Raw genomic sequence first — 25,020 nt, 5'->3', positions numbered from 1 at the left:
AAAAGCAAGAGCACTAATAGTTCAAGCTCTTATAACAGATTGGCATATTCGGTCCAGTGTTGGCCACTATTTGTGTTTGAGCTCTGGAGAGCTTCAAATGTTTCAGTTTACAACATGTTTTTACTGCATTTTTGTAGCCAATAGCAGACAGATCTGTTGATTTCTTTATCACAATGGCCAGTCAATCCTGTAACGCACAGAACACCAGGGCCTGATCCACATTCTCCCCCGAAAGTGATTACATTGACTGTAAGAACTTGATATTTTTTTAATGTTTGATGTTTTAACCTTCAGAATATGTCTTTTACATTATCAATGTTACATGACTGAAACTGTCAATTATTTATTTTATTTTATTTTTCTTGCTGGTGGTTTAGCAAGCTAACCAATTACCATATTTAAGAAATTAATTTCCATCACTCCATCACTGTTGCACTACATGTTTCCTTTTTATTAATTTTTAAAAAATTATTTAAAAAAAAACTTTTGATTATTTAACACAATTTGTGTGCTGGTTTGTCAGTCATTTTAATTATTTTGATCTTATTGACTACATTTTATATTTTAATATTGAATACAATTGGCTTTCTTACACTAAATCATATTGTCTTGCTTACAAATTTGGTTAGTTGACATATAATATGTCCATACATGTTCCATTGCAGGACATTTCTAAAACTACTTCAAATTTCACAACAGCTGGTCAAATTTCTTTATGTCCTTAAAAACAAGATAATTGTACCTTTGAAGCCAAGGGCTCTGATTTGCCGGGTAGTTTTTTCATCTGGTTTCTGCATGTGATTAATCAGTGTGTGTTAGCAGAAGTGCTGATCAGTGTGTGTTAGAAGCTGATTCCACCGTGAATAGCTGAAGACAGCAGTCTCTGTCTGAACAGGCGCAATCTCAGCCCTGAAAAATCAATCTCTTAATAAACCAAAAACGGTGGTATATCTCAGTGAATTATGGGTAAGTCATGTGGACAGTTTAATGCAGCTTACAGAGGAGCATTGCAGGCTAAGAGGTTAATGGATAGATGGTGAATAACTTGAGAAAAGACAAAATCCATTCATAGTCTTTTTTCCCCCTAATGTTTGTTCATCCTGACTTCATGATCATTTCTGTACCCATAAGAGCTGCTCAAATGTCCCCTCAAGGACACTCAGTGATGTTCATGTATGTGCCTATGTACCTCAGATCTTGTGGATTGTTGAGAAAAGTTATTTTAATTCTCAGAGTAGTCAAACTTAAAACAAATTACAGAACAGGTGAAAAAAAATCAAAAAAAAAAAAAAAAAATCAGCAGGAACCAGACCAGTTTGTCATAGAGATGGTGGGCCATTTTGGTTAGGGCCAGTAAGAAAAAACCCTGAATTTTCTTCATTAAATGCCTTAAGAATAAATTACAGTAAACTACACTACAACTTGTATATTATATTCATTCATTACACACATACTGATATATTTAGAATGTTTCTTCCTTTTAATTTTGAAGATTATAACTGACAACTAAGGGAAATCCCAAATTCAGTATCTCAGATAATTTGAATATTACTTAAGACCAAAACAAAGAAAGGATTTTTAGAAATCTTGGCCAACTGAAAAGTATGAAAATGAAAAGTATGAGCATGTACAGCACTCAGTACTTAGTTGGGGCTCCTTTTACATGAATCACTGCAGCAATGCGGCGTGGCATGGAGTCGATCAGTCTGTGGCACTGCTCAGGTGTTATGAGCCCAGTTTGCTCTGATAGTGGCCTTCAGCTCTTCTGCATTGTTGGTTCTGGCATATCGCATCTTCCTCTTCACAATACCCCATAGATTCACTATGGGGTTAAGGTCTGGCCAATTAAGAACAGGGATACAATGGTCCTTAAACCAGGTACTGGTAGCTTTGGCACTGTCTGAAGGTGCCAAGTCCTATTGAAAAATGAAATCTGCATCTCCATAAAGTTGGTCAGCAGCATGAAGCATGAAGTGCTCTAAAACTTCCTGGTATACGGCTATGTTGACCTTGGACCTTAGAAAACACAGTGGACCAACACCAGCAGATGACATGGCACCCCAAACCATCACTGAATGTAGAAACTTTAGTCTGGACCTCAAGCAACGTGGATTGTGTGACTCTCCTCTCTTTCTCCAGACTATGGGACCCTGATATCCAAAGGAAATGCAAAATTTACTTTCATCAGAGAACATAACTTTGGACTACACAGCAGCAGTCCAGTCTTTTTTGTCTTTAGATGCTTCTGACACTGTCTGTTGTTCAAGAGTGGCTTGACACAAGGAATGCGACAGCTGAAACCCATGTCTTGCATACGTCTGTGCGTAGTGGTTCTTGAAGCACTGACTCCAGCTGCAGTCCACTCTTTATGAAACTCCCCCACATTTTTGAATGGGTTTTGTTTCACAATCCTCTCCAAGGTGCGGTTATCCCTATTGCTTATACACTTTTTTTCTGCCACATCTTTTCCTTACCTTTGCCTCTCTATTAATGTGCTTGGACACAGAGCTCTATGAACAGCCAGCCTCTTTTGCAAATACCTTTTTTGTCTTGCCCTCCTTGTGCAAGGTCTCAATGGTCGTCTTTTGGACAATTGTCAAGTCAGCAGTCTTCCCCATGATTTTGAGGCTACAGAACTAGACCGAGAGACCATTTAAAAACCTTTGCAGGTGTTTTGAGTTAAGTAGCTGATTAGAGTGTGGCACCAGATGTCTTCAGTATTGAACCTTTTCACAATATTCACATTTTCTGAAATACTGAATTTGGGATCTTCCTAAGTTGTAACTTATAATCATCAAAATTAAAAGGAATAAACATTTGAAATGTATCAGAGTGTAATGAATGAATATAATATACAAGTTTCACTTTTTGAATGGAATTAGTGAAATGTTATAAACTTTTTGATGATATTCTAATTATATGACCAGCATCTGTATGTTTTTAGTAAATAGTTGTTGATAAAACATTGATCGTTGTAGCATGTTTTACAAGAAAATAGCCTACTATTTCAGCTCTCTTCAAAAAAAATAAAATATTCCATGTGTTACCTTTAATTTTTTGTCAAAAATACTGAATTGATTTATGAGTAAAGCCTACAGAATTAATTATTTGTTTCACATTTTCTAAAGACATCGATGTGAAATGGTGACCTTTAAAGCTGCAGTCCGTAACTTTTGGTGCTCTTAACGGGTCTAAACAGAACTGCACGCGCCTTGCAGAAGAGCATTGTAGCCGGAGCTACTTCTCTGTTTATGTCTATGACGAATCACACAGGTACTGGGCTACTCCACAGCGGTACATACCAGAACCAGTCTAATATAGTCAGAATAATATTAATAATAAACTTATTATAGGTGTACTGTAGTTATTCAGGATAAGCCAAAAACAAGGTTTGGAAAATGGATTCATGATGTACTCTCTTTGTTATGTAAATTTTGTAAACTTTGAACACAAAAAGTCACGGTCTGCAGTTTTAACTAAAGAATTGTTTTTTTCCTTCTTGTATTTTTCCTTCTTGTATAGCTTCACGATGGGGTTGAGATTGGAAGCTTGGTGCCACATGGGAGCCATGAAATTATCATGACGTTGCATGGACAAGGCCTGAGAGGAGGAGGTGGGACAGTTTAGAGACACTTTATTAATCAATTTCTTCAAGTGCTTCAATTTCTGACATTCCCTAACATGAAAATCTACAAGATGACATTTAAATGCTTTAAAAAACACTATATATATTTTTTCTTTTGTATCCACGTAAGTTTGGTGGTGTAATTTAATAGTTTTGCATTACTGTGCGTGAAAGTTGCTTATGCTGCATTTCTCAGTATTTGTCTGTTGCAGGGAGGTTCGGTCAGACTACGCCACCTTTGGTCGATTTTTTGAAAGATATTTTGAGAAGATATCCAGAGGGTGGACAAATTCTAAAAGTAAGAATATATGTTTTGCAAAAAAATGTAATTATATGGTTATTATGTTTGTGTTTTTATCATTTTGTTATCATGTGGTCTGCCTTCTTGGCCAGGTGTCCTTTGCAAATAAGATTTTAATCTCAAGAGGCACCTTGTATTACAAAAGTAAAAATGACTAGGTTTAAAAAAAAATAAAGCAATTATGCTGTTTGTTGTTAAATAGCGACTGAATTATGTATTTATAAAAGATGTCGCAGTCAGAAGTAATGCTGAAATCGTTGGCTATGTTTCAAAAAGAGGATGGATATTATAAAGCAATAAAATATTGTGCCCAGTAATAGAGGGAAGACATATTGAGGCCTTTTTAGGAAGTAACATACTGTTTGAGAGAATGTGTCAATGACTGTATGATTTGCCTGTCGTGTAGGAACTGATTCAGAATGCAGAGGATGCTGGGGCCACTGAGGTCAAGTTCATGTATGACGAGACGGAGTATGGAGTGGAATCATTGTGGTCACAGGATATGGCTCAGTATCAGGGTAATCAGAGTATGCTGATCGATTTCAGCATGTCCCTTCAAATGTTTTATATAAGTCCTGGCAATATGCCGGAAACCAGATGAATAGTTAAAAAGGTTAGTAGTTTTGAAATACACTGTTACATTGAAACATGATGGTTTTTTTTGTGTGTGTGTGTGTGTGTGTGTGTGTGTGTGTGTGTGTGTGTGTGTGTGTTTACAGGAACAGCCTTGTATGTCTATAATGATGCCGTCTTCACCACAGAAGACTGGAATGGTATCCAGGAGATTGCACGGAGTAGGAAAAGAGAGGACCCTCTTAAAGTGGGAAGATTTGGTATTGGATTTAACTCTGTCTACCACATAACAGGTGAGAAAAAGAGTATGATAGTTGATGAATAAAACACTTTCTTATAAGAAATGTGTACATTGTTTTAGGTGGCTAGAGTTTTTAATCATTTGTAATCACTTTCTTACTATCACTGGATCATTTTAATGGTAAATTTTACAAATGTTTCTTGTAGTCTATGTATGAATATCAGTTCCTGAAAGCTACATACTTAATAATCATTTTAGATGGAGTGTATCATGTCATATTGCAGGACTGTTCAACACTCCTGTCCACTGGTAATGGACGACGTAATTTGTTTCATACCAATATATATGAAATTATTTTTCAGATTTGTAAATTACAATTCAGCAGAGTGGATCTAATAGAGGATCTAATCACCGTTCATGTTATGTGTCCATAATTGTGTGTACCTTTATATATTTATACACATGGTTATTCCAAATTCATACATTTATTAGCATATGCTGATATAATTCTTTATCTTTTTTGTAGATGTTCCCAGTATTTTCAGTGGGGATCAAATTGCGATGCTGGACCCTCATCAAATGTTGTTTGGAGTCCGTGAGTCTGGCCAGTGTTGGAATTTGAAGTCCGATATAAAGGAAATAACCGAGCTCAATGATCAATTTGCCCCTTACTTTGGCCTGCTCGGTAGCTCAGAGAAAACCATTAAAGATGGCAACTTTCCAGGAACACTCTTTCGTTTTCCACTCCGAATGAAACCCTCCCAATTAAGTAATAACATTTACAATAAAGAAAAGGTTCTGGAGCTCTTTGAATCATTCAAAGTTGACGCGGACACTGTGTTGCTCTTTCTAAAGAGCGTGCAGAAGGTCTCTCTGCATGTGCGCGAATCGGATGGAACTGAGCGGATGCTTTTCCAGGTCACAGCAAGCGACAGCGAAGAAGATATGATGGAACGCCCCAACTCTCTGAAGACCCTGGGACAGGCTATAGATAGCTACAGTAATGGGGTGCTGAGCAGTTCGGTAACCTGTGCCACCTACCAGCTCTCCATAGAAGTGCGGGATGAAACTGCCAAAGAGACTCAGAAGACCACGTGGTTGGTGTGTAATGGCGTTGGAGGGCGAGGCATCTGCAGTGAACTGGATTCTCTTGCTGATGATCTGAAGTTCATCCCAACCATTGGTATTGCCTTGCCGCTTACGCTTATTGATGAGGACAAGGGGGCAACTTGTAGTTTCTCAGGACGTGCTTTCTGTTTCCTCCCACTGCCCCTCGGAGAAGAAAGCATGACAGGATTGCCAGTCCATGTCAGTGGTTTCTTTGGCCTGACGGACAACCGCAGGAGCATCAAATGGCGGGAAGTGGACCAGTGGAGGGACCCTGCGGCTCTTTGGAATGAGCTTCTCATTGTCACAGTCATCCCAAGGGCTTACTTCACACTCATCATGGAGACCATCAGGAGAATCCAAACTAAGAAGGACCAAGATTTCCCCCTTTCCCCAAGAGGCATTTATGGAGCCTGGCCTGATCCAAACAGGATCCGACCTCGCTGGAAACCCATTCTCGAGCCCCTTTTCAATGACTTGCTTCAACAGCCGGTTGTCTACTCGCTCAATGGGAGCTGGGTTCAAGTGGATGAAACCATATTCTCAGACTTGGACTCCGGCTTGGACACTACAGAGACTGTCATCAAGTACCTCCAGAGCTCAGGGATGATTCTGGCTCAGATGCCAGCCTACATCGATGCAGTACTGACAATGTTTGTCACCAATCCAGGGAGCCTGAGGAGAGTGACCCCTTCTTTTGTGCGCCAGACTTTGAGGAAATGTCGCCACAAAGGGTCCTCTAATGAGAAGCTTCTCCTGCTAGAGTTTATCCTTAGTGATGCCTGCTACAATGACCTCATTGGACTGGAACTTCTGCCTTTGCAGGATGAGACATTTGCTGTGTTCTCCTCTTCTGTGAACGACAAAGATGCTGTCTACATCGCCTCTGAGGAGTATCCGAGGTATGGGGATACATCTGTATTTGCCTTCTTGGTATTAAGGTCATTCATAGTTTTAATTCAATGCTATCTAAATATATCAAATAAAAACAGCGTTCAACAAAATGTGAAATTTAAAAACTGAGTTTGAATTGAATTGAGCTAATTGAACACATGCCACAGGATTTGTAGAATTGTAACTCAGACAAAGCAGTACTCCAATATTGAATTTTCACTCTTCGATAATTTTTCCTTCAGGATCTGTTTGATGGATTACATTTTTCATATACTATACTATTTCACCACATTCAGATTTATATTACAAGTTTACATTCTTGAAATGCATTTATGATAAATGTCTAAATAATGCTTATGCCTGACCAAAACTTGAAAATAGGATACATTAGGTTATAAGTATATAGGCTATATATTTTTTATAAGTATATACATATTTTTTTAGGTCGCTTTATCCAGGACTGGAGGGAAGATTTGTCTTGGAAAGCATTGCCCCACATGTCATGACCAGCCTGAAAGAAGCAGCCAAAAGCAGAGGTAGACACCTGCAGCTCGTAATGCCACTCAATGCTCTCACTCAGGATATATAGAGCATCTGCTCTCAGTTCTATTCCTCAGCGGTGAAACTCAACCTTGTTCGTGCATAGTTTGCTGCAGGGAGTAACATTTTTGAGCTTCATGCTTTCTATTACGGCTGTCAGATTTTTGAGTTATGCTTTCTCATGCTTAACTTAGCATATGCCGAAAAAGATGAAGTGGCTTTTATAAAATAAGCAGAACCTATAAAACTCTGTCATCATAGCTTGACTCAGAGAACACCGTTTCCTTTTCACTATTCCCAAATAACTAAATACAATATTTTAAAGAAACGATTACTAATCTTTTTCTTACTTTTGTTTTGTTTTGTTCTGCTTTGTGCCACAGTTGGCCATAGGACATATTTAAAAATAATAATAATGTTTTATTTATATAGCTCCTTTGAAAATAACTGACAGGGACATTAAAAGGATTGTTCATAGGCAGTAGCTTTCTTCCTCTTTTTCGATGACATTACAAAATTAGGGGCACTCTATATATGTAGTTATTATTACACAAACGTTGTTGTTGTGTCTAAGTTTTAAAGGTAGTGGCATGCAATATCACAATTTTAGATTGTGACAATTAAAATGTCTCCATGATCTGCTGTAGAAGAGAGATTGTATTATCGTCTGTTATTAATTTAAATAAAACGACAAAATACAAGGAGAAAATCATTCACTTCTCTTGAACTTTAGTAGATTTGATAAGAATAAGTGTTCATTTATTCATACAGGGAAGTCCATATAGTGTTTAATTTTTACATTTAATTTCTTAATATTTTTTTATTTCTTTTGTTAAGTTGTGAGGCAAATTTTTTAACCCTTTGATGCACAAGCTATGAAAACCCCTTCTTATACACAACATGGGTCAAAAATGCTATGTTATTTCATTCTTCCCTAGGTCTTTTTTTATCTTCTTTTTTTCAGTTTATTTCAGCATTCAATATTCCATGATCTATAAATTCCAGGATTTAAACACAAAAATGTGTTTATTTGCCCCTTTGTCACACATATCACTGATAACCGATAACACTGAAATTGAACTCTCTGCAGTGCTCCTGTAGTGAATTGTAGTGAAATTGACCAAATAGATGAAAATAAAAGTAACAAAATAAAATCACGTGGATACAGCACCATTTCAGATTGCCATCTCAGTGCTTACATGCCACACAAATGACAACTACAGGTTTGTGCTCCTTCCACACAGACCTGACATTGAACAACAGCTGCTGACTTACTCTATCTTTGGCAGCTGGCCAGATTCTGCGCCCCTTTGATTGACCATTCCTTCTGATGTAAACTTGTGGCCGGGTGGTGGCAGTGTTTTGATTTTTATCAACCTTTTTGACCAGCTCCTTGATGAATAGCTGTCATGCACTGGTCACACCACCCGTGTAATCAGGGTGTTGTTTAGTGAAGTAAGTGTACACAAGGGGCCTGTACCATGATGGTAGCTGAACAAATTCAGAGTTACAGGATTAGTTTTGAGTTGGCAAAACCAAACCTCTCCAATCCAGCTTTGTTGGTACCATGATGCTGATCATCAACTTTCTTTGTCAACTCAAACTGATCCTGAGTTTGTTGGAGCGCGTGCACATGAATGTGTGACATCACTGGCGAACAGCCAATCACGAGCCTTGCAACACACAGCAAGTTTCATATACTTCTCGCGAGAGATTCGAGATTCAAAACTAAAGATTAAAGGTTTTGCTAAAAGTTAAGAGATTGAAGAATATGACAAATTTAAACGTCATATGAAAAATATAGGAGGACTAATAAAATAAATGATCTTGCTCTATCAGTGCAGTGACAAGTGAAACTTGTTAACTTAGTTTATACATTTGAAAATATATAGTGATAGAGACTCAAACGTGTAAGGTCAGATTTTAAATTTTTTTAAATAGTGCAATCTTTTGATACTACAGCTTATTTATATTATCCATGATCTGTATAAATTAATATTTATTTAAAATAAACAAATTAATATAACTGTTAAACTAAAATTGCTTGTGTGTAAAAAATAAATAATAATAATAATATGAATCACAATAATTATATAAATCATAAAATGACTCAGTAATTATCATTAAAACCAGACTTCTTCTTCTTTCTTTTTTTTTTTTTTTTTTTTTAGCATTAGTGACCTTTAATATGGAACAAGATAAACTGTGGGAGTGACTTTGTGTCACTTCTCTCACATCTGATTGGTCCAACTTCAGTTTGAGATCTCTAACCCAGAACATAACCTCCCCCGGAGCAGGTTAGCCGTAGAGTGTACTATGGCAATGAATGCCGCTAAAAGCCAAGTCACTTACGTGTTAAAACCCAGGACTGGTGCAAACTAACCTGAAACTTACCTGGCTAGCCAGCTAATCTAGCTTCATGGTACAGGCCCCAGGGGTGTCCTGGATAGCTACAATCCTGCAGAGTTTAGCTTCAACCTTTTCACCTGCCTGTAGCTTTCTGGTAACCCTTAGACCTTGATTAGCTTGTTCAGGTGTGTTCTGCAGGACTGTGGCTCTCCAGGCCTCACATTGGCTGTCCCTGGTGCAGGCACTGAGGGTGGCAAGCAGTTGATCATGTATATAATAATTATATATTGCCGCTGTCAGATAGAAACCTTGTATGTCCAAAACGTATGTCCAAAACCATTACTTTTCAAGAACACTGACAGACATAAAGGGTGAAGAAAAGTATTGATTTATGACAAAAAAATAAAAATGATAGCAATGATATATACTTGTATATAATAACGTAGTATTTTGACTTTGATTTTGTTGACCTAGCTACCATTAGCTAGCTTAAATAGAATGTCAATAACAAGCTAGCTTATAGTATTGGACATGTGTCTCTGTGTCACTGGTAATAGATTTCAGGGTCAAGGTAAACTTAGCCTAACATTCAAATATTATATCCAGTTATCTTTATCAGATATATCACATATTTTCTGTGGCAATAAATTATAAAATAAGACTAAATGTGCCAATTATACAAAAGCAGCCATGTTGAGTTGTGAAATGTAGGGCAGGTAAATAATTTTCTGCCGTACATGTCTTCCTACTTGCAAAGAATTAGCAAATATAAAAGGTTTCTGTTTGGGTCCTCTTTGACCCATTTATGTACAACTGATGTAGAAATACAAAAATTTCTTGTAAAGTAAAGAAAGGACAAATAAACAATGATTTGTGAAAATCAAAAACAAGATATTTAAAGAATACCCACAATAATACATGAGAAAATGCATTTCTTTTAAAGAAATTTTTTTTTAGCACAGAATTACTCCGGCATGATTGAAATGACAAAGGAAATGAATATGGGTCATTTAAGACCCGTGTGTACAACTGATGTACATGTAGAAATACAGAAATGGTGTTTCTTATAAAGTAAGTTAGGAAGGAAAAATAAACAAAACTATTTTTTGGAAGTCAAAAACAACATATTTAAAGACTATCTGAAATAATAAATGATAGAAAAACAGTTATTTCAGAGATTTAGCAAAGAAACTCTCATCCATAACTGAAATAATATAGGAAATTAATACAGGTCATTTTAGACCCATGTTGTACATTATAAGGATAGTGACATAAAAAGATTTTTATTCAAAAAGTAAGAAAGAAAGAATAAAAATAAGGATTTGTGATGATCAAAAACAAATTAATTGATGAATTCATGGAATTCTGAATGACGAAAAATTTTCTTGCAAAAATATAGAACAAATAAACTCACTTTAGACCCATGTTGTGCATCAAAGAGTTAAAATAAGGGAAACTAGTTTGGCTCTACTGCTCAGCAACTTGCAAAACAGTCTTAAATGAATCTTAAGTTACCATGAAAAAACTGTTTTCAGTAGATTGGTTGTATCGGCAAAACACATTGCAATTTATGTATCTATGGAATATCTCATTATTTGCTTTACAATTTTTATTTAATAATTTATTTTAATCTAAAGAGGTTTTTTCACCTTTTATCCTGATTTCTGCATTTAATTTCCAGTTCAACAATACCTTTGGGGTTGTTCAGGTAAGTGCACAATGTGTTGTCTACTGCTTGTATAGCTGGTGTCCCTATAGCTTTCCTGGATCACACTACTTACACACTAACATCTGTGTATTTTAACTCATTTACCATATGCTGTATCAAAACAAAACATACTAATGCATTTAACAATGTGAAATGCTTGTAATAAAGATTTTAATGTGTTGATGTTCCACTATCCATAAATTCAAACATTGGAAAGTTATAGACTAATTCCTTTATTGCATACAAGCAGTTTGATTTGGAATTTGTTAAGAAATAAAAGTTAAGTGCACTATTTTAATCAATCAAGTGGTAAACAAGCAGTAACCTGATGTTTATGGCAAGAAATAATGTGACACAAGGCACACACATATGAATATTCATGTGAACAGCAAGGATTTTCCATTCCTTGAAGCCATTTTTCCATATATTCTGTGCATATTTGTGCAACCTGAACAGCTGAAAATAGGAATGAATGAGACTTCTAATCAGAATATTGATAAATATGTCTAGCATGTGAACCATTTTAAAAGGTTTCTCTTTGTTGTGCATTGATTGATTAAATATTTTCAAATGCTAAAAATGATTATTCTTAATTTTTGCATTACCTCTGATCTTTATCCATTAATGTGTTTTAAGCTGTGTTTTTATAGAATATACAGTTGCAGGGAAAAAAAAGTGAACCCCTGGATTTATCTGCATAAATGTTCATTGAACAGTATACAAACAGCCACATTTAAGTAGACTGTGTTGGTCTATTTATGTGACTTCAGGTCAAAGTTTGTGACCAGATCTAGGTAAATCCAAGAGATCACAGAAAAATTTTCCTACATGCATACATACTTGTATTTCTTCCATAACAGCTTACGTCATGTTTTGTGTTTTGTTTGTGCTTTCAGGGAGGCCTTGCACTCAGGTTCAAGTGCTAACCCCAGAGAGATCGGCACGCCTAATTAAAGAAGTCCTTACCACAGCATGGTCTTCTAGAGATTTTGCAGTTCAGTGGTACCCTGGTGATCAAGAGAAGCAGCATCCTTCAGCATCTTGGCTCAAAATTATTTGGAAGCATCTCTATATTAACTTTTCAGATGATCTCAGTGTCTTTGAAGATCTGCCTTTGATTCCAAATGTGCCACTGACTGACACCCTCGATTCTCTAGAGCTGCTACGCCTAAAAAGTCCATCACCCATCATTCTTGTAAATGAGGAAGAGGGTCCTCCGTCAGATGACTTGCTTGAAGTTATGAAGAAACTTGGTTGTGTTATCATGAAGCAACTTGATCCCTGCTTGCACCATCCACTCCTGAAAAATTACCTTCACCAGTCATCACCAAGCACCCTACTGCAAATTATGGACAAATCTTCATCCCAGAGATTAGCAAGCCAAGTTGCATCTTTCCCTGTCAAACAGAAGGTTGCCCTCAGAAGCTTTTTAGCTGGTCTTACTGATGTTACAGAGAAAGAAAAACGCATAATTCAAGAGCTACCCATCTTTGACAAAGTTGGACAGAAGTCAAAGACAGACCCTTCACTTTTTACAATATTGAAAGGAGCCAGAGCATTACACCATACTGCCAAGCATCCATTAGATGTGAAAATGTCCATAAATGTAGTTGAATGCAGTGATGAGGCAACCATCCGTCTTATAAAGCTGTTGAACATTGAACAGGTGAAAAGCACTGAATGTCTGAAGGTGATAATTCAGGACATTGAGAAAGGATTCTACACCAAAGAAGAAGTCACAGAAATCATGCTCTGGGCTCTTACTCATTTGTCTTTTCTGAAGAATGAAAACAAGGCAGTAATTAGTTGGCTTTCTTCACTGAAGTTTATTTATACCACTTCAGAAAATCTGCATTCACCAACAGACTTTTTTGATCCAGAGTTAGAGATTTTGCAGAACCTTTTCTTCATGGAAGAAAATACAAGGTTTCCCCCAGATGACTATACATCATCTCCTGATGTCCTTCATTCACTGAGACAACTGGGGCTGAAAAATGAGGTTCAACTCAGTGAAAACGATGTGCTCCAGGTTGCCAGAAAAATTGAAGAGTTGCAAGGGAATAGCAAACCAGACTGGAATCCCATTTTAATGAAAGCAAAAACACTTCTTACTGTCCTTAACAAACAGACAAAGTTGGTAAAGTCCTCTGAGATTCAGACTAACCTGCAAAAATTAAAATGGGTACCCGTTTGCAAAGACAGACCGTTGAATTACCCGAAGTCACTTGCTTGGAGAGGTGATTCTTGCAATATCTCCTCTCTATCTGAAATGTGTGATATTTCTCATGCTGTGCTTGTTGGCTCTTCGGTTGCGCTAGTGGAACGTACCTCAGCTGGCATGAAAAAAGCCCTGAAGTTGTCATTAGAGCCTCAGGTTGATCAAGTGCTCCAGCATTTGAAAGCAGTAAATGACTGGCACAGATCCCAAGCATTTACTGAGGACTGGTATCAGTTTCAGCAGATCTTGTTCGAGATATATGAATTCATGCAAGCTCATTTGGAGGATGCAAGGGAAGCCGTGAAGTCTCTGCCCTTTGATTGGGTTTGGACGGGGAAAACCTTTGCTTCCCCTGGACGCACAGTTTTAAAGCCCATACCAGATTTGGACCTCCAGCCTTACTTGTACTCATTACCAAAGACCATTGCAAAATTCAACAAGCTTTTTAAATTCTGTGGCTCGATTGAAGTTGTTGTTGCCAGTCATGTGTTTGAAGTTGTCGAAACAATCAGGCAACGGAGTGAGCAGGAGATGACAAAAGAAGAAAGCAAACGCAATGTCCTACTCCTAATAAATATTTTACGGTGGCTATACAGCAGCCAAATATCTGTAGATGCTACCATGCATGTCCCCATTCTTTACCACAAAGATCCAAGCAAACTGGTTATGAAACCTATCCACGAATGCACTTACTGTGACATCAAAGTAGAGGATCTGAATGACTTACTAGATGATGTTTCAGAGCCCATCATCCTTGTCCATGATGACATTCCAATGAAAACTGCTGAATGGTTGAGAGTTCCATGTTTGAGCACGAGATTGATAAACCCAGAAAACCTTGGGTTCGAACAGTCAGGCCAAAGGGAGCCTCTAACTGTGAGAATAAAGAACATTCTAGAGGAGTATCCTTCAGTTGCGGATATCTTCAAAGAGCTTTTGCAGAATGCTGATGATGCAAATGCTACTGAGTGTAGTTTTCTGATTGACATGCGAAAGAATCTTGAAATCAGAGAGAATCTGCTTGACCCTGGCATGATTATTTGTCATGGCCCAGCTTTGTGGTCCTTCAATAATTCTGTTTTCTCTGATACAGACTTCCTTAATATTACCAGGCTGGGTGGATCCATGAAAAGATGTGAAGCTGACAAAGTGGGCAAGTTTGGTTTAGGGTTCAACTCTGTTTATCATGTGACTGACATGCCCATTATCATGAGTAGAGAATTCATGATCATGTTTGATCCCAACATCAATCACATTGGCAAACACATCAGAGACAAGTCAAATCCCGGCATTAAAATAAATTGGAGCAAACAGCAGAAACGCCTACGGAAGTTTCCCAATCAGTTCAAACCTTTCATCAATGTGTTTAACTGTCAGCTTCCTCTGTCACTGGAGTCCCCTTACAAGTATGATGGGACCCTCTTCAGACTTCCTTTTAGAACTGAGCAAGAGGCATCTATAAGTGAAATCAGCAGCATTTACTACAATACCACTGATATCTACTCTCTTGTTGATGAATTTAGCATCTGTGGTCACCGGCTCATTCTCTTCACACAACATGTTGGAACAATGGTCTTGAAGTATTTGAAATGTGAGGAACAAAACCCTGCTGCTGCACAGGATGTGGTCACAATAAACAAGAGTGTGTGGTCCTCCAAAACAGCTTATGGTCCCTTAAGTATTCTGAAATCTGCTGCCAAAGTCATGAAAAAAGTCGCAGCCACCAACAGAGTGCCAGCTGAAGTCCCTAAGTCTGGTTGCATCATCAGAATTGTAGTGGAGGAGTTCCACAATGTCTTCAGACGCATTGTTGATCTTCATTCCCCACTATTCAGAGGTTCTGAAGAAGATCCATCATCCTACTTTGAGATGGCTGCTAAAGGCACACAAACTAAAAGACTTACAGATGACATGCCACAGAAGGGAGTGGAAAATACAAACTGGCTTATCTGCTCATGCATGGATGTGACCGAAGCTCTGAAGTTCTCCTTGAGTGATAGTGGAAAACGCCTCGGTCTGGTACCATGTGGAGGTGTAGCTGTGCTGCTCTCTGAAGAAGAGAATAGAAAATGGACTGTAAAGACAAGTGCCACACCAATTGGGGAAGTTTTCTGCTACTTACCCCTTCGAATCAAAACTGGCTTACCTGTGCACATAAATGGTTGCTTTGCTGTCACATCAAATCGCAAAGAGATATGGAAGACAGACACAAAAGGACAATGGAACTCCATTTTTATGAGACATGTGATCGTCCAAGCATACTTGGCTGCACTTAACATGCTGAGGTCAATGGCAGAAAGTGGGGAATTATTGGACTACAGCTATTATGCTGCCTGGCCTGACCCTGGAGTTGTCCATGATGATTTCAGTCTGATTTGTCAAGGGGTTTATCAAGAAATAGCTAAAGGTGTTGATGATGAACGTGCAAAAGTCTTTTCTGATGGAAAGTCTTGGGTGTCAATCAAGAATGTCCGTTTTTTGGATGACTCGTTGCTTTGCAGATCAGACATTGGGCCTGCTGCCTTCAAGATATTCTTGAAATACCTCAGAAAGTGTGGTTCCCAAGATCTTTGTGCTGTTGAGCTTCCAGACTGGGTCAAGGAAGGCTTCGATGAAGCTGGCTGTAAAGGAAAACTGATGGAGAACACCCTTACAGAGACACAGTTTTTCTCTGATGTGTTCTTCCCCCATATCCAAGACATTGATAAGGATCTACGTGACCCTCTGATGTATTATGTACTCAATGAAAAACTTGAGGATTTTGCATCCATACTTAGGGAAACGCCATGTATTCCATGTTCAGGGCCATCACAGAAGCTTGTGTTGCCATCTCGACTCATACATCCTGAGGGCAGGGTAGCCAAACTGTACAACAGTGAAGATGGAAGGTTCCCTGAAGGAAGTTTAAGAGACTATGTCAATCCAGTGTGCTTGGTGAAGTTAGTCCAGCTGGGTATGGTCAAGGATGACCTATCTTGGGAAGACTTGATTGAACGGGCCGAGTCCGTATTGGCTCTAAATGAAAATGACCACACACTTGCATGCCACAGGAGCAGTATAATACTCAGTCTCATTGATGAAAAACTAAAAATGAGAGATCCAGCAGATAATCAGTATCTTACCAAATTACAAAATATTAAATTCCTTCCATTCTTGACAAAACCAGCTGGATTTTCACTTCCATGGCATGGAAACAATTTCCCCCAATCTACCATGTTCTCAGCAAAAGAACTTTTTACAACAGACCATCAGGACACTGTGTGTTTAATGAAGCCCATTCTCAATGAAAATTCCCCTTCTTTTAAAGGATGTGGTCCAGTCTCACTGGCTGTGAAAGACTTTCTTGGTTTGATAAAAAAGCCAACGGTTTCATTAGTCATCAGCCAACTGAAAGAGCTCTCAAAATCCTTTGATGGTGTAACTCTATATCAAGAGAACATAACAAATGCTTGCTACAAATATCTCCATGAAGAACTGCTGCAGTCCAATGCTGCGCAAGAGGAAATCATGGAGGAGCTAAAAACATTCTCTTCAATTCTAGTGGAGAACACATACGTGGAACCATCAAAAGTAGCATTTCACTTAAACTTTGATGCTGCTCCATTCCTTTACCAGCTTCCTAACAAGTACAGAAATAGCTGTCGTGAACTTTTTGAAAATGTGGGAGTTCAACCTAGCTTCACTGTTGAAACATTTGCAGCAGTATTACAGCTGATAAAAACTGAATGTGGAAGAAAACCTCTTACTGAAGAAAACTTTCAGCTGTCTCGTAGAATAATTAGTGAGGGAATATGGAGCTTGATCCGAGACAAAAATCAAGAATTCTGCCAAAGCAACTATGGGGAAATGCTTCTTCCTGACAGCAATTTCACACTACAACCATCAAAATCACTTTGCTATAATGACTGTCCTTGGATTAAAGTCAGGGACACAACTGTTAAATACTGCCATGGTGATATTCCAAGAGAGGTGGCAGTAAAATTGGGAACAATTCCAAAACGTCATAAAGCCTTAGAAAGATATGCTTCTAATGTTTGCTTCACTACCCTTGGAAGTGAGTTTGGGCAAAAGGAGAAGCTCACCAGCAGAATTAAAAGTATCCTCAATGCTTATCCATCAGAAAAGGAGATGTTGAAAGAGCTCCTGCAGAATGCAGATGATGCAAAAGCTACAGAAATATACTTTGTCTTTGATCCGAGGTCCCACCCAACTGAAAGAATCTTTGATGACAAATGGGTTCCCATGCAAGGCCCATCACTCTGTGTATACAACAACCAGCCTTTTACAGAGGATGATATTAGGGGGATCCAGAATCTTGGAAGGGGCACCAAAGAGGCAAACCCTGGAAAAACTGGCCAATATGGCATTGGGTTTAACTCAGTGTATCACATTACTGACTGCCCATCTTTTATCTCAAATAATGACATTCTCTGCATCTTTGATCCACATGCCAGTTATGCACCTGGAGCAACATCTGTTAGTCCAGGAAGAATGTTTAGAGATTTGGATTCAGACTTCAGATCACAGTTTTCTGATGTGCTCAACTTATACCTAGGAAATCACTTCAAGCTGGAACGCAGCACAATGTTCAGATTTCCCATACGAAATGCAGAAATGGCAAAAATCTCAGAGATCAGCTCAGCACCTGCTTCAGACAGAATGGTTCAAAATTTCCTTGATAAAATCCGAATGGATGGTGCAGAACTTCTCATGTTTTTGAATCACATGGAGAAAATTTCTATTTGTGAAATTGAAAATGGAACTGGGGATTTAAAAACTCTATATTCAGTGACAGCAAAAATCACAGATGGTGATAGACTAAAACGGAAGCAGTTTCATGCCTCAGTTCTAGACAGTGTTTGCAAGAAAAAACAGCTGGCTCAAATTCCAGTACAACAGATTTCCTACACCATGGACATAGAAGACACAGATGGTAATTCTACTACCTGGCTGATATGTAACAGATCTGGATTTTCTGACATGGAGAAGGTCTCTAAGAGTGTCATTTCAGCTCACAAAAATGAGGACATAACACTCTTTCCACGTGGTGGTGTTGCTGCATGTACCAGCCACAACTACAAAAAAACACATAGAGCCTTCTGTTTCCTCCCTCTTTCTCTGGAGACTGGCCTGCCTTTCCATGTGAATGGCCATTTTGCTTTAGACTCTGCCAGAAGAAATCTGTGGAGGGATGACAATGGAGTTGGTGTAAGGAGTGACTGGAACATCAATCTAATGAAAAGGCTAATCGCTCCTGCTTGTGTAGAACTGCTAATTCAACTGAAACGTCAGCTTTTTCCAGGACCTGACCCCACCATGACAATATTTCAAGGAACTCCAATCCATGTTGTCAGGGATATTTTGCGAAAATTTTTGTCTATCTTTCCTGTAAACAGACTGGACATTCAACCAGATTGGTATTGTTTGGTAAAGGCAATTTACATTTGCATTCATGAAGATTTGAAAAGACTACTCCCTGTTTTTAGAGCACCCCACATTGATAACAGTGATATACACTCTGCAATATACATCTCCTGGGTGAACACATCCACCTCGAGCAAAGGACAGGCTTTCTTTGACAACTTACTTCAGGATGAGTTGCAGCATCTTAAAAACACAGAGTATAACATTACCACAAGAAAATCTGTGGCAGAAAATGTTTTTAGAATGAAGTCCATGCTCCTAGACGTTGGCTTCAATTTAATCTACAACTGTGATGAGACGGCCAGTCTGTATTTCTGTCTTGAAGATGCTGGGATTCCAGTCAACTATGTGACTCCTGAGGATGTTCGCAACTTTCTTCTGACATTCTCATCTCCAGACACATCATGCCAAGTTGGAAAGCTACCATGTCGACTCCAGCAGTCCAATTTCAAGCTCTTCCATGGTCTGAAACTACTTGTCGACTACTGCTTCAAAGATGTGGAGGAAAATGATATTAATATAGAGGGACTGCCACTTCTGTTGACAATGGACAACATTCTGCAAGTATTTGACTCCAGACATCCAAAGTTCCTGACCACTCATCATGAGCTTGTTCCATCAAGGAAAGAGCTTTTCATGCACACACTATACATAAGGTACAGTAACATCCTTCTAAAAGCAGGTGTGGCAAAGACCTTTGACATAAGCAGTTTTGGAGATCTCCTGGGATCTGTACTTCCCAGAGAGTGCAGAACAAGAAACTCAGTAAAATGGAAGGAGAACTGTCCTACTGAATCTTGGCTTAAGAGTGCATGGCACTTTATCAGTGAACAACTTGCGACCAAGGATGACCAGAGCGAGATCAAGCCTAAATTTGAGACCATTCTGGATATATTGAAAGATTGGGCACTACTTCCAGGAATCAAATTTATGGTGTCAGGAAACAAATTGGTTGTGCCAGAGCATGACGTTTTGTTACCCCTCAGCTTGATCTTTGCTGCAATCTTTCCAAATGGACAAAATGACAAAGTCTTTCACACCCTCATGAAGGGAGGATGCTTTCAATTGGCTGTGAATAAAACATGTGCCAAAGAGAGTCCCATCTTGCCTCTATTGGCTCAGCACACAGCAAATATAGACAATCCTTCCAGCATACTTCGGGCACTTGAGTACATGATCCAGATATCAGCTTTCAAAACAGCAAGTTTGACAGACAAAGACTTTGAAGCACTGTTGTTGTACTTCAACTGCAATTTGGCTAATCTGAACCAGGATGATGTAAAATGTCTTAAACAGTTGCCATGTTACAAAGCTGTCAGTGGCCGGTACATCAGCATTTCAAACTTTGGAGCATGCTATGTTCTAACAAAAAGTATTCCTTCTGCCGACATTGAAAAGTGGGCACACAATACATCCTCAGCTTTTCTCGTTGACAGTCCACAGCTGAAAGAGCTCTACAGCTTTCTTGGTGTCACACCAATTGATGATCTTGAGGTCTACCTGAATCATTTAATTCCAAAATTTGACATTTTATCACATGATGCCAAAATCCAACATGTCATCTATCTGAAGGAGAGGTTATTGGCAATGGAGGAGCCAAACAGCATCAAGGATCAGCTCTTAGAAAAACTTGAGGGTCTGTCTTTCATTCATGACTCCACCAATAGACTTAAACCTGCCAAAGCCTTCTTTGATCAAACAGTTAAAGTGTTTGAAGTAATGCTTCCACAAAAAGCCTTCATTCCCAATGATTTCTTCAAAAAAATAGAGCAGGTCTCGAAGCCAAAAAGTGGGACATCCTATTTAACCTCATGGATAACATTCCTACGCAATATTGGGTTAAAATTTGCTGTGTCACAACAGCAAGTTCTACAGTTTGCAAAAGAGATCAGCATCAAAGCTCATACAGAGAACTGGTCCAAAGAGAAAGTTCAGACAATTGTTGATGTTCTCCTAAATCACATTTTCAATGAGAGAACAGATCTGTTTGATGGGGCATTCCTCAAAGAACTCTCTATGATATCATTCCTATCCCCAGAACGTGCACCAGCTGAACTTGTTCGCCTCCACTCTCAGTACCAAGAAATGAATGGCACCATCCCTTTAATTCGCTTCAGTGGTTCTCAAGTAAATCCAAAATTCAAACAAACTGATATTATGCAGTTGTTGTGGACATCTTGTCCTATTCTACCGGAGCGAGCCACCCCAACAAGCATAAAAGACCAGGAAGGAGACATACTTGCTAGCCAAGAGCAACTTGATCTTATTTTGAGCCTGTTAAATGTCAATGTGGACCCACCATTGGAAAAGGTGATTAGCAATTGCAAAAACATATGTAGCATTACTAACTTGGATGATGACACAGTGAAAACACGAAACAAGGTCTTGAGGAGCATTTATGAATTTCTGAATGCAGAAAAACATGAATTCCGCTGTCAGTTACGAGGAGTAGCCTTCGTCATGGTTGAAGAAGGTTGGAAACTCCTTAAACCAGAGGAGGTTGTCATTAATTTGGACAATGAATCTGACTTCAAACCCTACTTGTACAAACTTCCCCTTGAGTTGGGTACATTTCACCAACTGTTCAAACTGTTGGGAACTGAGGACATTGTTTCAACAAAACAATATGTTGAAGTTTTGTGTCGAATTTATAGAATTTCAGAAGGCAAACAGCTTGACCCAAATGAAATGAGAACAGTGAAAAGAACAGTCTCTGGGCTATTCAAAAATCTCCAGAATGATCCAGTCCAGGTCCGTAAAGACCTTGAGAATCTCAGAGATTTGACATTTTACCTTCCAAGTCACGATGGACGATTGGCCAAATCAAACACATTGGTCTTTGATGATGCACCACATTACAAGAGCCGTATCCAGGGTAATGTTGGTGTTCAGATGCTAGTTGACATGAGCCAGTGTTACCTAGGTAAAGACCATGCCTTTCATACAAAACTGATCATGTTGCTTCCCCAGAAACTAAGGCCCAGGCTTCTGAGTAATATCTTGGAGGAACAACTAGATGAAGACTCTCCAAAAATGTGCCAATTTGGTGCCCTTTGCTCCCTGCAGGGACGGCTTCAATTGCTCTTGTCATCAGAGCAGTTCATCACTGGATTAATAAGGATCATGAAACACGAGAATGAGAATGCATACATGGTGAATGAAGAGAAAGCAATACGGTTATGCAAAGCACTGTGTGAGGGCTTAAAGGTGTCTTGCTTTGAAAAGCTACAGACAACATTGCGAGTCAAGGGCTGCAGTCCGATTCTCCACAGCCGTAGTGAAACTCTTGCCTTTCTTAAAAGGTATGGAACTGCTGTTATCCATCTCTACATTCAGCACTCTGACAGCAAAGACATTAATTTTCTTCTTGCTTTAGCAATGACTCTTAAGTCAGCAACAGACAACCTGATTTCTGACACTTCCTATCTTATTGCTATGCTGGGTTGCAATGACATCTACAGAATAACTGAGAAGCTAGACAACCTTGGTGTCAAGTATGACACAACTGAGCCCTCAAAGCTAGAGCTTCCACTTCCTGGTACACCCATTCCTGCAGAGATTCATCATTTACTGCTCATGGACCCAATGAATGTCTTTTACCCTGGAGAATATGTTGGTTACTTGGTAGATTCAGAGGGAGGTGATATGTTAGGCACTTACCAGCCAACTTACACATATGCTATCATCGTTCAAGAAGTAGAACGAGAGGAAGATGAAAGTCCAAGTGTTCTCGGCAAGTGCTTTCAAATTGACATTGGGTACAGTGAGTACAAAATTGTGAGTTCTCTTGATCTATATAAATTTTCCAGACAGGACGATAGCAACCATATTCGAGATGGCACACCAACTCCAACAAGCCCCTCAGAGGGTCGGTCTCCTTCTGCCAGAATGGTCCCTCCAGTATTTCCTGGAAAGGAAAATCACAGGGCTCCTCCAACAAATGCATCCCCCAAAAAGATAAAACTCAATGCATTACCAGAAATTCTAAAAGAAGTTACGTCGGTCATAGAACAAGCTTGGAAACTTTCTGAAACCGAACGCAAGAAAATCATACGCCGCTTATACTTAAAATGGCACCCTGACAAAAATGCAGAGAATCTAGATATTGCTACCGAAGTCTTTAAGCACCTACAAAATGAGATCAGCAGGATGGAGAAGCAAACACATGCAGAGCAGACCACTGATAGAGGATCAAGGAGACCTTTCTCGGCATCTTCCGCTCGATTCCAGTCAGAGAAATTCTCATTTCAGCGATTTTACACGTCATGGAACCAAGAAGCAACAAGCCATAAATCGGAAAAGCAGCAGTTCCGAGAACAATTTACTAGCTATGCAGGCTCATCGCATTCAAATCGCTTCTTTGTACCACCATCGTTTAAGTCTGTTGGGAACCCTGTGGAGGCACGGCGGTGGCTAAGGCAAGCAAGGGCCAATTTTTCAGCTGCAAGAAATGACCTTCATAAAAATGCCAACGAATGGGTATGTTTCAAATGCTACCTGGCAACAAAGCTTGCATTAATCGCAGCAGATTATGCAGTGAGGGGAAAATCAGACAAAGATGTGAAGCCCACAGCACTTGCACAAAAGGTAGAGGAGTACAACACCCAGCTAACAGGGTTGGCCAAGGATGTACACATCCTGGAGGGTTATGGTGTGGACAGCCTGAGAACTCGCTACCCTGACCTTTTACCCTTCCCCCAGATTCCTAATGACAGATATACTTCAGAAGTAGCAATGAGAGTAATGGAATGCACAGCTCGGATAATCATCAAACTTGAGACATTTGTCCAGCAAAAAATCTGAATGTAAGCATTAGACAATGCAAAACACTAACAATTGAATTAACAAAGCAGTGGTTGTGCAATACATACCAGTAAATATTTTAAACGACTTGTTAAAGGTAAAATTATGTATCTCACTGGCATTTTATTTTAACCTCTGATGCTGTGATGCTTATTATTGCATACATATCTGCTCCACTTCTTTGAAAAGTTGCCTGTGCTATTTAACATGCAGCAGTGTACATAATGTTAAAAAATGTAGCAATACCTTTTATTATTTTAAATACACTTATTGATTATTGTTGTTCCTTTGTACATAATGAATACCAATGCTAATTTTTTTTTTTTTAAATCTTTTTTAGAAATGCCATAGTCATTAAGTTGACGGTATTGTGAATCAATAGCATGAGTTTTGCTGCACTTCTATGTAAATAGCACTTGAGTGATTGCAGAAATTGTAATAATTAAATGATGTGCAATTCAGCAATGACTGTGGGATGTATATCAGTCATGTGCCAGTAGCTCATTCTGAAATCAAAACGTGTTCATACACCGTTTTATCAGCTGGCAAATCCATAAGGTAATTGACATGGTCCAGTCACTGTATACAGTATGTAACACTGTGCATAACCTACACATTAAACAGTGAAAAAAAAAATATTTGAAAGACTTTGAATTACATCTTGAAGATGTAATATGACAGGAGTTTCAGAAGTGTTTACCAGTGTAATTACTGTACCGGTCTCGTTGCAAGATTACAGTATGCAAGAATGAAATTTATTCCATATTTTACAGTCAGCTTTAATGCAACTGAACTTTACATGTATACATTGTTGGCTCGAGGCTTAACAGAGCACTTCTTATTTCCCATATAAGGATACTGGTGGGTGTAGTTTTACCACATTATACTATTTAAAAATGTTAAATTAAAAAATATAACAAGTGACATTTTCTCTTGAAATTTCACCTGTTAGTTAATTACTGTGTACACATCATACAACATGCGTAGTTCCTCAGAAACTCATTGATTAAGTATGTATTTTCTATTATTCACTACAGGAACCTCTTGTCCACTACTGCTGAGATTTTTTAGCATGAAGTTCTCTGAAATATGTGTAACAGGAACATAGATACTCATATGGTGCTCAATGTTAATGTTCTTTCATCTGTTTCCTTTGTTTAACTGCGAGAGACTGAAATTAAACACTGGCTACTGTACTGTTTGGATAAATATATTTTGTCATTTGTTTCAATCTCAT

The 25,020-nt window shown here is 38.6% G+C and overlaps 1 protein-coding gene across 2 annotated transcripts in view; it reads left to right on the top strand.

Annotated features, from left to right (window-relative positions):
- Positions 1-24,992, top strand: part of sacs (sacsin molecular chaperone) — a 31,652-nt gene extending 6,660 nt beyond the window's left edge. Inside the window, exons 4-11 of one of the 2 annotated variants that reach the window (XM_026282761.1) lie at positions 3,523-3,613; positions 3,838-3,923; positions 4,333-4,444; positions 4,646-4,792; positions 5,267-6,749; positions 7,186-7,277; positions 11,312-11,338; positions 12,235-24,992. In XM_026282761.1, the coding sequence (XP_026138546.1) occupies positions 3,523-3,613; positions 3,838-3,923; positions 4,333-4,444; positions 4,646-4,792; positions 5,267-6,749; positions 7,186-7,277; positions 11,312-11,338; positions 12,235-23,783 (13,587 nt within the window). In that variant the 3' untranslated portion in view covers positions 23,784-24,992. The remainder of the gene's footprint in view (positions 1-3,522; positions 3,614-3,837; positions 3,924-4,332; positions 4,445-4,645; positions 4,793-5,266; positions 6,750-7,185; positions 7,278-11,311; positions 11,339-12,234) is intronic. The other variant, XM_026282762.1, reaches the window with a different exon arrangement.
- Positions 24,993-25,020: the final 28 nt, after the last annotated feature.

This window comes from Carassius auratus, chromosome 15, assembly GCF_003368295.1.
Source record: "Carassius auratus strain Wakin chromosome 15, ASM336829v1, whole genome shotgun sequence".
In the NCBI taxonomy this organism is placed as follows: Eukaryota; Metazoa; Chordata; class Actinopteri; order Cypriniformes; family Cyprinidae; genus Carassius; species Carassius auratus.
The sequence above is the reverse complement of the archived record's forward strand: the minus strand, read 5'-3'. Positions and strand labels throughout refer to the sequence as shown.